This window comes from Pseudophryne corroboree, chromosome 6 (assembly GCF_028390025.1).
Source record: "Pseudophryne corroboree isolate aPseCor3 chromosome 6, aPseCor3.hap2, whole genome shotgun sequence".
NCBI classification, from domain to species: Eukaryota; Metazoa; Chordata; class Amphibia; order Anura; family Myobatrachidae; genus Pseudophryne; species Pseudophryne corroboree.
This window is the reverse complement of record NC_086449.1, coordinates 568092765-568108778: the sequence shown is the minus strand read 5'-3', so window position 1 is coordinate 568108778 and position 16014 is coordinate 568092765. Positions and strand designations below refer to the sequence as shown.

At 45.9% G+C, this 16014-nt stretch overlaps 1 protein-coding gene across 4 annotated transcripts in view; it reads left to right on the top strand.

Annotated features, from left to right (window-relative positions):
- PARPBP (PARP1 binding protein) overlaps positions 1-16014 on the top strand; it is a 139025-nt gene that overhangs the window by 105795 nt on the left and 17216 nt on the right. For 3 of the 4 annotated variants that reach the window (XM_063927798.1, XM_063927799.1, XM_063927800.1), the window contains exons 7-8: positions 3582-3765; positions 14038-14216. The exons of the other annotated variant lie outside the window; for it this stretch is intronic. In XM_063927798.1, the coding sequence (XP_063783868.1) occupies positions 3582-3765; positions 14038-14216 (363 nt within the window). The remainder of the gene's footprint in view (positions 1-3581; positions 3766-14037; positions 14217-16014) is intronic. 4 annotated transcript variants of the gene reach the window in all.

Sequence of the window (16014 nt, the reverse complement as noted above, 5' to 3'; positions counted from 1 at the left end):
GCATGTCCTCTAGGCACGGGATGAGAGGGAGGACACATGGTTGAGGAAGAACTGAGGAGGACAGGGGCAGTGGGTGGGAGGAGGACATAAGGAGAGGGACAGAGGAAGGGGGGGATGCAGGGTGGGAGAGGGACATATTGTGGCGGATTGGGACACTGGTTGGGAGAGGGTTGCAGGGTCGGAGACGGGCACCAGGGGGGCATGCAGAGGGGGCATGCAGGTTGTGAATAGGACATATTGGGGAGAGGGAAAGAGGAAGACGGGGACACAGGATGGGGGAGGGACACCAGGTGAGCGGGGTGTGTGCAGGGTGAGAGACGCAGGGCGAGAGGGGGGGGGTGCAGGGTGGGAGAGACGCAGGGCGAGAGAGGGGTGTGCAGGGTGGGAGAGACGCAGGGCGAGAGGGAGGTGTGCAGGGTGGGAGAGACGCAGGGCGAGAAGGGGTGTGCAGGGTGGGAGAGACGCAGGGCGAGAAGGGGGTGTGCAGGGTGGGAGAGACAGGGCGAGAGGGGGTTGTGCAGGGTGGGAGAGACGCAGGGCGAGAGGGGGTGTGCAGGGTGGGAGAGGACGCAGGCTGAGAGGGTGGTGTGCAGGGTGGGAGAGGACGCAGGGTGAGAGGGGGGTGTGCAGGGTGGGAAAGGACGCAGGGTGAGAGGGGGTTGTGCTGTGCAGGGTGAGAGGAAGGGGGGGTGCAGGGTGAGAGGAGATTGTGCTGTGCAGGGTGAGAGAGGACGCAGGGTGTGAGGGAGGTGTGCAGGGTGAGGGGTGGGTGAGGTTGCAGGGTGAGAGGGGGGGTGTGCAGGGTGGAGGAGGACACAGGGTGATAGAGGGGTGTGCAGGGTGGGAGAGGACACGGGTTGAGAGGGGGTGTGCAGGGTGAAAGGGGGGTGGGTGAGAGGGTGGTGTAGGGTGGGAGAGGAACATATTTGATGATTTTGATTCAACAATAAAGCCTACAAGTGGGCGCACTGCGTGGCTCCAGCGGTGGCAGGAACCGGGTGCAACCCACGTGGGAGTCCGGCGGCAGGGACAGGAACCGGGCGCACCCCATGTGGGAGTCTGGTGGCAGCAGGGACGAGAGCCAGGCACATCGCATGCGGGAGCTCCGGAAGGGACGGGAGCAGCATCTATAAGTGCAGCAGGGTGGCCACTTCCTCCGCCTCCTGCTGCGCTCAGCTGTCCTGTCTTCTATGCGGCTCTGGTGGCTACGAGTTTGCTTGCCAGTGCCGCAAGGATCTGGGAGCGCTGCAGCTCGGATCGGTGAAGATCCGACCTGTGGCGTCTGACACGGGGCCCTTTTAGACAGGGGGGCCCGGGGTACTTACCCCCAGGAACCCCCCCTTTAATCCGGCTCTGAGAGGATCTGTCTGTTGCCAAAAGCCAGAATCTCCTTTCTATGGTGGCTACAGACTTCTCACCTCGTCGAGTGTCGGAGGTCCGGGATTCAGAATTGGATTCTGCTAACCACATACGCAAGCCTCAGAGGTTGGGGAGCAGTCACCCAGGGGGTGCCGTTTCAAGGAAGATGGTCAAGTTGGGAAGTCGTCCTTCGAATAAACATCTTGGAAATCAGGGCAATCTACAACGCCTTTCTGCAGGCCTCCTCTCTACTTCGGAATCAGGCCATTCAAGTCCAGTCGGAGAATGTAATGGCGGTAACGTACATAAACCGACAGGGAGGAACGAAAAGCAGAGCAGTAATGTGAGGTGTCAAGAATTCTCTGGGCGGAGAAACACGCCGTGGCGTTGTCTGCGTTCTCCATCCTGGGAGTAGACAACTGGGAAGCAGACTTCCTCAGCAGACACGACCTGCACCTGGGGGAGTGGGGCATCTACCCGGAGGTGTCCCGGTGGTTGGCACATTGGTGGGGATATCCACAGATCGACAAAATGGCCCCTCGACTCAACAAGAAGCTCAAGCAGTATTGTTCCAGGTCGAGAGACCTACAAGCAGTGGCGGTAGACGCTCTGACAACTCCGTGGGTCTACCAGCTGGTGTACGTGTTTCCTCCACTTCCTCTGATCCCAAGAATTCTAATGAGAATAAAAAGGGAAAAGGTTCAAGAAATCCTCATTGCTCCGGACTGTCCTAGAAGGGCCTGGTACGCTGATCTTCTCTAGATGCTGATTTGAAGATCCGTGGCCTCTACCTCTTCACGAGGATCTTCTGCAACAGGGCCGTTTGTCTATCAAGACTTACCACGACTACGTTTAACAGCATGGAAGTTGAACGGCTGATTCCTGACAGGGTCATCCCGACTATGATCCAGGCCAGAAAGGGGGGTAACGTCTAAGCATTACCACCATATGTGGAAGAAGTTTGTCTCTTGGTGTGAGAGCAAACAATATTCTGCAGTGGAATTTCATCTGGGACGTCTCCTGCTTTTTCTGCAGTCGGGAGTGGATGTATGCCTTTTTAGGTTCCATTAAAGTCCAGATTTCGGCCTTGTATATTTACTTTCAGAAACAATTGACTTCTCTCCCTGAGGTCCAGATGTTCTTGAAAGGTGTTCTGCAAATCCAGCCTTCCTTTGTGCCTACCACGGCACCTTGGGATCTCCAATTTGATGCTGCAGGTCCTCCAATCGGACTGGTTTGAACCGTTACAGGAAGTTGACGTAAAGGACTTTACCTGGAAGACCGTCACACTGTTGGCCTTGGCTTCAGCAAGACGTGTGTTGGAGCTAGGATCGTTATCTCACAAGAGTCCCTACTTAATTTTCCATGAGGACAGAGCTGAACTCCGAACTCGTCAGCAATTTCTTCCTAAGAATAAAATAAAATTGGGTGTCCTGCTTCAAAACAGTCTATTGCACGCTGGATCTGGCTCACTATCCAGCATGCTTATTCCACGGCAGGATTGGCGGTTCCAAAATCTGCACAAGCCCACTCTACTGGGTCGGTGGGTTCTTCTTGGGCGGCTGCCCAGGGTGTCTCGGCTTTACAGCTCTGCAGAGCAGCTACTTGGTCAGGTTCGAACACGTTTGCAAAGTTCTACAACTTCGATACTTTGACCAAACTGTAGGTCCTCAGAGGCAAATCAGTCGTGCAGGAACCTCAGCACTCTCCCACCCGGTTTGGTAGCTTTGGTTCTACCCCGTGGTACTAAATGGATTCCCAGTATCCTCTAGGATGTAAGGAAAAATTAGGATTTTAATTACCTACTGGTAAATCCTTTTCTCGTAGTCCATAGAGGATACTGGGCGCCCACCCGGTGCTTCGTTCTCCCTGCACTGTTATTTGGTTAAGTATTCTGGTTTGTTTAGCTATTGCTGTTCATGCTTTAAGTTTGGTTAGCATGGCTCTCCTATTCTGTGTGCTGGTTCGTAATCTCACCACTTTCCTTATCTATCCTTCTCTCAAAGTATGTCTGTCTCCTCGGCCACAGTTTCCTAGACTGAGTCTGGTGGGCTGGGCATAGAGGTAGGAGCCAGTGCACACTATCAAATTCTTAAAGTGCCCAAGGGTCCTAGTGGACCTGTCTATACCCCATGGTACTAAATGTATTCCCAGTATCCTCTACGGACTACGAGAAAAGGATTGACCGGTAGGTAATTAATATCTTATTTTTTGTATTTCAGAACTACAGGAGAGCTAATCTTATCTGCAATCAAGATGCATCTGATAAAAGGAAGAGGCAGCGGGGATTCATTTAGTGAAGCTGTGTTGGAGGTTGCACAGGAGTTGGATTTAAGGATTAAAACCATAATTAATTTATGTAGAGAAGATACAAGTGAGAGCACCACAGGCATCAGTCCTGCTCGGGTAAGCAGATATTATAGCAAGAACTTTTTTGCTATAATAAGTGTAAAGTAGTGATGTGCACCGGACATTTTTCGGGTTTTGTGTTTTGGTTTTGGATTCGGTTCCGCGGCCGTGTTTTGGATTCGGACGCGTTTTGGCAAAACCTCACCGAAAATTTTTTGTCGGATTCGGGTGTGTTTTGTATTCAGGTGTTTTTTTACAAAAAACCCTAAAAAACAGCTTAAATCATAGAATTTGGGGGTCATTTTGATCCCATAGTATTATTAACCTCAATAACCATAATTTCCACTAATTTCCAGTCTATTCTGAAAACCTCACAATATTATTTTTAGTCCTAAAATTTGCACCGAGGTCGCTGGATGGCTAAGCTAAGCGACACAAGTGGCCGACACAAACACCTGGCCCATCTAGGAGTGGCACTGCAGTGTCAGGCAGGATGGCACTTCAAAAAAATTGTCCCCAAACAGCACATGATGCAAAGAAAAATGAAAGAAAAAAGAGGTGCAAGATGGAATTGTCCTTGGGCCCTCCCACCCACCCACCCTTATGTTGTATAAACAGGACATGCACACTTTAACGAACCCATCATTTCAGCGACAGGGTCTGCCACACGACTGTGACTGAAATGACTGGTTGGTTTGGGCCCCCACCAAAAAAAGAAGCAATCAATCTCTCCTTGCACAAACTGGCTCTACAGAGGCAAGATGTCCACCTCATCATCATCCTCCGATTCCTCACCCCTTTCACTGTGTACATCCCCCTCCTCACAGATTATTAATTCGTCCCCACTGGAATCCACCATCTCAGGTCCCTGTGTACTTTGTGGAGGCAATTGCTGCTGGTGAATGTCTCCACGGAGAAATTGATTATAATTTAATTTTGATGAACATCATCTTCACATTTTCTGGAAGTAACCTCGTACGCCGATTGCTGACAAGGTGAGCGGCTGCACTAAACACTCTTTCGGAGTACACACTGGAGGGAGGGCAACTTAGGTAGAATAAAGCCAGTTTGTGCAAGGGCCTCCAAATTGCCTCTTTTTCCTGCCAGTATACGTACGGACTGTCTGACGTGCCTACTTGGATGCGGTCACTCATATAATCCTCCACCATTCTTTCAATGGTGAGAGAATCATATGAAGTGACAGTAGACGACATGTCAGTAATCGTTGGCAGGTCCTTCAGTCCGGACCAGATGTCGGCACTCGCTCCAGACTGCCCTGCATCACCGCCAGCGGGTGGGCTCGGAATTCTTAGCCTTTTCCTCGCAACCCCAGTTGCGGGAGAATGTGAAGGAGGAGATGTTGATGGGTCACGTTCCGCTTGACTTGACAATTTTCTCACCAGCAGGTCTTTGAACCTCTGCAGACTTGTGTCTGCCGGAAAGAGATACAACGTAGGTTTTAAATCTAGGATCGAGCACGGTGGCCAAAATGTAGTGCTCTGATTTCAACAGATTGACCACCAGTGAATCCTGGTTAAGCGAATTAAGGGCTCCATCACAAGTCCCACATGCCTAGCGGAATCGCTCTGTTTTAGCTCCTCCTTCAATGTCTCCAGCTTCTTCTGCAAAAGCCTGATGAGGGGAATGACCTGACTCAGGCTGGCAGTGTCTGAACTGACTTCACGTGTGGCAAGTTCAAAGGGTTGCAGAACCTTGCACAACGTTGAAATCATTCTCCACTGCGCTTGAGTCAGGTGCATTCCCCCTCCTTTGCCTATATCGTGGCCAGATGTATAGGCTTGAATGGCCTTTTGCTGCTCCTCCATCCTCTGAAGCATATAGAGGGTTGAATTCCACCTCGTTACCACCTCTTGCTTCAGATGATGGCAGGGCAGGTTCAGGACTGTTTGGTGGTGCTCCAGTCTTCTGTACGCGGTGGCTGAATGCCGAAAGTGGCCCGCAATTCTTCGGGCCACCGACAGCATCTCTTGCACGCCCCTGTCGTTTTTTTAAATAATTCTGCACCACCAAATTCAATGTATGTGCAAAACATGGGACGTGCTGGAATTTGCCCAGATGTAATGCACGCACAAAATTGCTGGCGTTGTCCGATGTCAAGAATCCCCAGGAGAGTCCAATTGGGGTAAGCCATTCTGCGATGATCTTCCTCAGTTTCCGTAAGAGGTTGTCAGCTGTGTGCCTCTTCTGGAAAGCGGTGATACAAAGCGTAGCCTTCCTAGGAACGAGTTGGCGTTTGCGAGATGCTGCTACTGGTGCCGCCGCTGCTGTTCTTGCTGCGGGAGGCAATACATCTACCCAGTGGGCTGTCACAGTCATATAGTCCTGAGTCTGCCCTCCTCCACTTGTCCACAGGTCCGTGGTTAAGTGGACATTGGGTACAACTGCATTTTTTAGGACACTGGTGACTCTTTTTCTGAGGTCTGTGTACATTTTCGGTATCGCCTGCCTAGAGAAATGGAACCTAGATGGTATTTGGTACCGGGGACACAGTACCTCAATCAAGTCGATAGTTGCCTCTGAATTAACGGTGGATACCGGAACCACGTTTCTCACCGCCAAGGCCTGAGTTATCTGCTTTGCAGCAGGATGACTGCTGTGATATTTCATCCTCCTCGCAAAGGACTGTTGGACAGTCAATTGCTTACTGGAAGTAGTACAAGTGGTCTTCCGACTTCCCCTCTGGGATGACGATCGACTCCCAGCAGCTACAACAGCAGCGCCAGCAGCAGTAGGCGTTACACTCAAGGATGCATCGGAGAAATCCCAGGCAGGAGAGGACTCGTCAGACTTGCCAGTGACATGGCCTGCAGGACTATTGGCTTTTCTGGGTAAGGAGGAAATTGACACTGAGGGAGTTGGTGGTGTGGTTTGCAGGAGCTTGGTTACAAGAGGAAGGGATTTAGTGGTCAGTGGACTGCTTCCGCTGTCACCCAAAGTTTTTGAACTTGTCACTGACTTATGATGAATGCGCTGCAGGTGACGTATAAGGGAGGATGTTCCGAGGTGGTTAACGTCCTTACCCCCACTTATTACAGCTTGACAAAGGCAACACACGGCTTGACACCTGTTGTCCGCATTTGTGTTGAAATAATTCCACACCGAAGAGCTGATTTTTTTTTTTTTTGTATTTTGACCAGGCATGTCAATGGCCATATTCGTCCCACGGACAACAGGTGTCTCCCCGGGTGCCTGACTTAAACAAACCACCTCACCATCAGAATCCTCCTTGTCAATTTCCTCCCCAGCGCCAGCAACACCCATATCCTCATCCTGGTGTACTTCAACAGTGACATCTTCAATTTGACTATCAGGAACTGGACTGCGGGTGCTCCTTCCAGCACTTGCAGGGGGCGTGCAAATGGTGGAAGGCGCAAGCTCTTCCTGTCCAGTGTTGGGAAGGTCAGGCATCGCAACCGACACAATTGGACTCTCCTTGGGGATTTGTGATTTAGAAGAACGCACAGTTCTTTGATGTGCTTTTGCCAGGTTAAGTCTTTTCATTTTTCTAGCGAGAGAGGATGAGTGCTTCCATCCTCATGTGAATCTGAACCACTAGCCATGAACATAGGCCAGGGCCTCAGCCGTTCCTTGGCACTCCGTGTCGTAAATGGCATATTGGCAAGTTTACGCTTCTCATCAGATGCTTTCAATTTTGATTTTTGGGTCATTTTACTGAACTTTTGTTTTTTGGATTTTACATGCTCTCCACTATGACATTGGGCATCGGCCTTGGCAGACGACGTTGATGGCATTTCATCGTCTCGGCCATGACTAGTGGCAGCAGCTTCAGCACGAGGTGGAAGTGGATCTTGATCTTTCCCTATTTTAACCTCCAAAAAGAAAAAGAGAAAAGGACTGTATTTGTCGATGCACAGGAAGAAGGGTGACCTGATTATCACAATCTTCTGGAGAATTATTAAAATTTAACTTTTATTAGTGTCAAATTAAAATAGTGTGATGATAACTGACACACAAACTACGAGTATAGACGAAACATAAAGGTTAAAATCAAGACGTATACAACATATACCACAAGTGCAATGAAATAATAAGTGTGATTAAAGATTAAAATATGTGTCCGCGTGTCTGTTCTTATATCCAATTATATAATATTGCTCACAATATTTACTCAGTCTGATAATAGTTGTCAGCAATTGGTCTTCATATGTTCACATGACCATTTGTCAGTATTTATAATATCTGGAGTATCCCACTCCTATGTGTATAATTGTAGCTGACAATATGATTCCAATGGTGTCTATAATATTCACACTGTGTATATCTTATATTCTAGGCTTGGTGATCTGTCTTATTCCCCACTTCAATATAGTGTTTTAATCACACTTAAATGGATCACACTCAGTCTGTACACTTATATATACTAATATGCAACTTTGTCAAGATGGAGTATCATTCATTACATATATATAGTTTGTTCAGTAGTGGATGCATCTTTCCTGAGCCTTCTAAAGAGCATTCATTGGGAATACAGATTGGGTTTTTCTGCCTAAAAATTAACACATTCAATATCCTGGTTGGTACTTATGTGTAGATTATTGTTGTAAACAGTATAAATAGGTTACAGTGTACCAATATCTCTATGTGGTTGTATTACGTGCGCTCTTGATTTTAATGAGACTCTCTGTAGTCATGTAAGATAATTAGATCAGGAGACATGCCATTCCTATAGTGAGAGTGAGTACTTTCCTCACACTTCAATATAGGTATTATAAATGTGCAGCAGTATACTGTGTTGCAGTACCCCTCTTAAAGGTGACACCTCCTATATTGACAGACTAAATGTATCTGAATTAGATAGGGATAGTTATGTCCCCCGTCAATTATAGAGGGCCAGCTGGTTATTAATAATAAATTAGGTAATGGTGGTTTATATTCCTACCACTCAAGGTGTATATATGTTGAATTAGCTAAGCTAATTGGTAATCAAAAAGTACGGGTTCTGAGATGTTTATTATAGTATCAATATACCTGCTGCATAAGTTAATACTGCAGCACTTTATCCATTGGCATTCATTGAGTTGTATCATAAGTGTTTCCACATGCCTATTGAATTATAAATGACCACACACTTATAATTAGAACCTTGCTAGCTTAATTGCTACCACTGGAGACAAAGATGTACTTTATTATCTGTGCTGATAATTCTCAAACAGCATAGATTATAGGGTATGTTTCTTATAGTATTTATGTATCTGCCGGGTTCTGAGGTGTTTATTATAGTATCAATATACCTGCTGCTTAAGTTAATACTGCAGCACTTTATCCATTGGCATTCATTGAGTTGTATCATAAGTGTTTCCACATGCCTTTTTAAATTATAAATGACCACACACTTATAATTAGAACCTTGCTAGCTTAATTGCTACCTCTGGAGACAAAGATGTGCTTTATTATCTGTGCTGATAATTCTCAAACAGCATAGATTATAGGGTATGTTTCTTATAGTATTTCTGTATCTGCTGCACAGATTGAAACTGTAACGTTTATTCGCATGTGGCAAGCCACACTCCTGGATTGACACTGAGATTATTTAGTCGATTTAAAACGTCCATTGTGTCACGGATATAAGAAGGTAATGCAATAACATGTTTGCGGAGATGGTAATCTGCGAAGGTACTCGCTTTTTCGGTTAGGCTACCAACTCCTGATAGGATGGGTCTGCCGGGTGGTTTCTTTTCATCTTTGTGTACCTTAGGTAATAGGTACATAGTGGGAGTTTTGGGTTTGGTCACTGTCAGAAAATCCAAGTCCTTTTTATTAATGACTCCATTGTCAAAGGCACTCTGAATCATGCTATTGTATTGACCCAAAAATTTGATTGTAGGGTTAAAGCTGAGTCGTTTATAACAATTAGCATCGTTCAGTTGTCTATTCAACTCATCCAAGTACATGTCCCTAGGCCACAAGACTACGTTCCCCCCCTTGTCAGAGGGTTTGATTATAATATCTTGCCATTTAGATATTTCGTCTAGGGCAGATCGCTCTGAAGGACTTAGGTTGTCGTCATGACATTTATGATGACTGAATAATACATCCAAGTCCTTGGAGACTAATTTATGGAACACTTCTACTTGGGGACAAAGACTAGTATCTGGAAAGAATTTGGACTTTGATCTTATTAATGATTTGTTTCTGACAGCATCTTGAGATGTAACTGAATTATTATTATACAGAGGAAGGGGCACGAATAATCATTAATGTCCGGGAACGCGATGCGGCTATCAGCCGTCACCATGGAGACCAAAGTGTACCGTGATTGGTCACATGGAGCATGTGACCGCAAATGGGGCACAATGATTGGCCAGCCACTACACGTGACCAGTCATACTACACTGATTGGCGGACGGCAACAGCTTAAATATCATGTCAGGAGAGGCACTCTGGTTCAGCCCTGACGAAGCTGTTAGAGTAACGGCGGAACACGCGTGTGGGCAGCGTGTGTCCGCGTGTCAGTCTATGTCCTTGCTCATAAACCAATTTAATGTATAACTAGTTCTGATTATGTGATTAGTTAGATTCCGATGGTATCCACAGCACTAAATAGCAGGTAGACGGATAAATTGTGTTAGGCTAGCAGACACAGTCAGTCTAACTATGTCAGTGAGAAAGCAGTAATTGACAGTGTTGTGGCTTATACAGATAGAAACGCAACAATGTTTCACAGTTGATTCTCCAAGCCACCTGTTAGTCAGGAGGAGATATGCATGATACAATTTAACTAATGCCAATAGAATAAACGTTACAGTTTCAATCTGTGCAGCAGATACAGAAATACTATAAGAAACATACCCTATAATCTATGCTGTTTGAGAATTATCAGCACAGATAATAAAGCACATCTTTGTCTCCAGAGGTAGCAATTAAGCTAGCAAGGTTCTAATTATAAGTGTGTGGTCATTTATAATTTAAAAGGCATGTGGAAACACTTATGATACAACTCAATGAATGCCAATGGATAAAGTGCTGCAGTATTAACTTAAGCAGCAGGTATATTGATACTATAATAAACACCTCAGAACCCGGCAGATACATAAATACTATAAGAAACATACCCTATAATCTATGCTGTTTGAGAATTATCAGCACAGATAATAAAGTACATCTTTGTCTCCAGAGGTAGCAATTAAGCTAGCAAGGTTCTAATTATAAGTGTGTGGTCATTTATAATTCAATAGGCATGTGGAAACACTTATGATACAACTCAATGAATGCCAATGGATAAAGTGCTGCAGTATTAACTTATGCAGCAGGTATATTGATACTATAATAAACATCTCAGAACCCGTACTTTTTGATTACCAATTAGCTTAGCTAATTCAACATATATACACCTTGAGTGGTAGGAATATAAACCACCATTACCTAATTTATTATTAATAACCAGCTGGCCCTCTATAATTGACGGGGGACATAACTATCCCTATCTAATTCAGATACATTTAGTCTGTCAATATAGGAGGTGTCACCTTTAAGAGGGGTACTGCAACACAGTATACTGCTGCACATTTATAATACCTATATTGAAGTGTGAGGAAAGTACTCACTCTCACTATAGGAATGGCATGTCTCCTGATCTAATTATCTTACATGACTACAGAGAGTCTCATTAAAATCAAGAGCGCACGTAATACAACCACATAGAGATATTGGTACACTGTAACCTATTTATACTGTTTACAACAATAATCTACACATAAGTACCAACCAGGATATTGAATGTGTTAATTTTTAGGCAGAAAAACCCAATCTGTATTCCCAATGAATGCTCTTTAGAAGGCTCAGGAAAGATGCATCCACTACTGAACAAACTATATATATGTAATGAATGATACTCCATCTTGACAAAGTTGCATATTAGTATATATAAGTGTACAGACTGAGTGTGATCCATTTAAGTGTGATTAAAACACTATATTGAAGTGGGGAATAAGACAGACCACCAAGCCTAGAATATAAGATATACACAGTGTGAATATTATAGACACCATTGGAATCATATTGTCAGCTACAATTATACACATAGGAGTGGGATACTCCAGATATTATAAATACTGACAAATGGTCATGTGAACATATGAAGACCAATTGCTGACAACTATTATCAGACTGAGTAAATATTGTGAGCAATATTATATAATTGGATATAAGAACAGACACGCGGACACATATTTTAATCTTTAATCACACTTATTATTTCATTGCACTTGTGGTATATGTTGTATACGTCTTGATTTTAACCTTTATGTTTCGTCTATACTCGTAGTTTGTGTGTCAGTTATCATCACACTATTTTAATTTGACACTAATAAAAGTTAAATTTTAATAATTCTCCAGAAGATTGTGATAATCAGGTCACCCTTCTTCCTGTGCATCGACAAATACAGTCTTTTTCTCTTTTTCTTTTTGCTGACTAACCTTAGCTGTAGTCGATAGCACCCCCACAAATAATTGTGAATACTTGAATGCAATAGGGGTTATTTTGGAGCTGTATATAGTTCCAAATCTGATATAATACAATTGTGTGTGTGCAGATACAATCCCACTTTCCTATTTTAACCTCCACATTTTTGTTCTCCATTTTTTAATGTGTGGAATTATATGCCAGTATCAATAGCAATGGCCTACTACTATATATACTGCGCACAACTGAAATGCACCACAGGTATGGATGGATAGTATACTTGACGACACAGAGGTAGGTAGAGCAGTGGCCTTCCGTACCGTACTGCTATATATAGTATACTGGTGGTCACTGTGTCAGCAAACTGCAAAACTAAAATGCACCACAGGTATAGAATGTAGATGGATAGTATACTTAATGACGACACAGAGGTAGGTACAGCAGTGGCCTACCGTACTGCTATATATAGTATACTGGTGGTCACTGTGTCAGCAAACTGCAAAACTAAAATGCACCACAGGTATAGAATGTAGATGGATAGTATACTTAATGACGACACAGAGGTAGGTACAGCAGAGGCCTACCGTACCGTACTGCTATATATACTGGTGGTCACTCTGTCAGCAAACTGCACAACTGAAATGCACCACAGGTATAGAATCTAGATGGATAGTATACTTAATGACGACACAGAGGTAGGTACAGCAGTGGCCTACTGTACCGTAATGCTATATATTATATACTGGTGGTCACTGGTCAGCAAAACTCTGCACTGTACTTCTCCTATATAATATTATACTGGTGGTCCCCAGTCCCCACAATAAAGCAACACACTGAGCACAGATATGGAGTGTTTTTCAAGCAGACAACGTATACTGGTGGTCACTGTCAGCAAAACTCTGCACTGTACTCCTGCTATATAATACAGCTGCTCCACAGTCCCCACAATTAAGCAGTGTGAGCACAGATATATGCAGCACACTGAGCACAGATATGGAGCGTTTTTTTCAGGCAGAGAACGGATAACTGGTGGTCACTAATCAGCAAAACTTTGCACTGTACTCCTCCTATATTATACAGCTGCTCCCCAGCCCTCCCCACAATTAAGCAATAATGCACAATCAAGTTCAACAATAACGGAGAGGACGCCAGCCACGTCCTCTCCCTAACATTTCCAATGCACGAGTGAAAATGGCAGCGACGCGCGGCTGCTTATATAGAATCCGAATCTCGCGAGAATCCGACAGCGGGATGATGACGTTCGGGCGCGCTCGGGTTAACCGAGCCATACGGGAGAATCCGAGTATGGCTCGGACCCGTGTAAAAAGGGTGAAGTTCGGGGGGGTTCGGTTTCCGAGAAACCGAACCCGCTCATCACTAGTGTAAAGCAAACTCTTTTTGGGAAATAGTTGTTCGACCCCTGAGGAGGATTATTGGATGAATGTAGAGTTGTATTAAATCGTGTTTATATTATAGTATACTGTAGGTGCGGTTAATATATTCAGGATCCCAACATCGGAATCTTGACAGGTGACTAAATGCCGCCGGTCGGAATTCCTTCAGCAGCTCCGATTTCCCTCTCGGGTTGTGGGTCCACGGCACCACCCGAGCGGGATTAGAACCTGTAGCGAGCGGAGCTCGCCACTGGGCTCGATGCGTGACGAGCCCGCGAGGGGACTTGCTGGGCTCGCTGTCAGGATGCTGACAGCCGGTAATCCCAACAGCCAGCATATCCTATGTATGTCAAAAAGGGTGCGAAGTATAGTCTGTAACAAATAAACCCTGTATATGTTTAAGTAGAAACGTTAAGGCTGATTCTCTTCCTCTTTGATTCGTATTGCCATTCTCTGTAATCTGTGATGAGAATATGTTCTGTCTATTTACAGCCTAGAATTCATGCAATAAACCGAGGCACAGCTTTATGTGGTAGAGAAACCATAAAAACATTGCTAATACTCTTGGATGAAGAAGCCGCTAGTCCTCCCAGCAAAAACAAAGCTGAGCTGTTATGTGCTGATGAAGAAAATGCCATCTTTGGAGCAATTTCCCTTTTATCTCTCTTTAAGTATGTATGTGTGATTTTATGCATTTTGGTTTTGTGACAACAGCCACTATGGATAACTTTTATGTAGAAGCTAGTTAAGTGCAACCGTTATATGCATCTTTCTTGGGGTATAATAATAAACCCCAATGCCCAAACAAAAGACATTGGGGTATATACAATTGCGGTCGAATTCCGGCATGAATTCGACCATTTTTGGATTCGACAGGCGAAACCCTCCAGCCGGGACCCGAATTCGACATATTCGATAAATAACGGATTCGACAGTCCCCTTGCCGAAAAACGGAACAATTGATGAATAGTGGGTGGCCTGGATTCGATTTCATGGACATCACAAAAGTGTTCAATAAATCCTGGAAAAAAAAAATGTGTGGGGTCCCCCCTCCTAAGCATAACCAGCCTCGGGCTCTTTGAGCCGGTCCTGGTTGTAAAAATACGGGGGGGAAATTGACTGTGGTTCCCCCATATTTAAACAACCAGCACCGGGCTCTGTGCCTGGTCCTGGTGCAAAAAATACGGGCGACAAAAGACGTAGGCGTCCTCCGTATTTTTTCCACTAGTCAAAGAGATAATGCCACAGACGGGGGACACTTTTTTATATAGGTCCCTGCGGCCGTGGCACTAAATCCCCAACTAGTCACCCCTGGCTGGGGTACCCTGGAGGAGTGGGGACCCCTTAAATCAAGGGGTCCCCCCCTCCAGCCACCCAAGGGCCAGGGGTGAAGCCCGAGGCTGCCCCCCCCCCCCCCCCAATCCAAGGGCGGCGGATGGGGGGCTGATGTCCTTTTGTGACAAAAAAAAGAATATTGTTTCTGCTGCGGGGTACACTGGGCTCTACAAGGATAGACATAGGGGTGTAGAGTAGGATCTTGATCCGAGGCACCAACAGGCTCAAAAGCTTTGACTGTTCCCAAGATGCATAGCGCCGCCTCCTCTATAACCCCGCCTTCCTGCACAGGAGCTCAGTTTTGTAGTTGGTGCCGCAGATAGCAGGCACATAACAGGGGCTGCTCTGGGCAGCCCTAAGAAGAGCTTTTTTGAGAAGAAAAGTGAAGACTTCAAGGGCTGCAGCAGTGTGTACATGTCTAGTGACATTCACTGCTGCAGCTCCATCTCTCCCGAGCGGCGCTGTACACTCCCGCGCCCTGGTTGCCGGGTACCTACAGCAGGAGGCTCCGGTTTTCTTCTGGTCAGGCATCACACGACGGGGGCTCTCCGGGATCGCGTGGCCGCGCTTCGGGAGGTGGTGAGTGGGTCCTGATCACGGGACCCGTACTTTATCGCGATCCGGCGCGGTTGGTGGGAGGCGGTCCGCGCGCGCTGGCGGTGGACACTGTGGCAGTACAGGCGATCCCACTGGATCACCAGGGAATGGGTGCAGGTCAGGTTTTCTCTTAAAACCTTTTTGTGTGTAGCCCGCAGTACCTTGTGGTTTTGCCAGCAGAGGGGATAAGGCTTAGACTTGGAGCCCCTCCCCCAGCCCCAGGGCGCCATTTCCAGCAAATGTTCCCGCCCTGGAGATGCATATCTGTCTCTCCCTCACTCCCTGTCAGTGTTTGGGTGCCATTTCTCTCAGCTACACTGTTCCTGGGACTGCTTGGGCAAATCCTCCTTTGTAAAGCCACCTGGTTGTCAGCGCTGTGACTTTACATGGCACTTAAGTATTCTACATGTCAATTAGACAGTGTTAGTTAAGAAAGAGTGCATTTAGGGGGTAATTCCAAGTTGATCGCAGCAGGATTTTTGTTAGCAATTGGGCAAAACCATGTGCACTGCAGGGGAGGCAGATATAACATGTGCA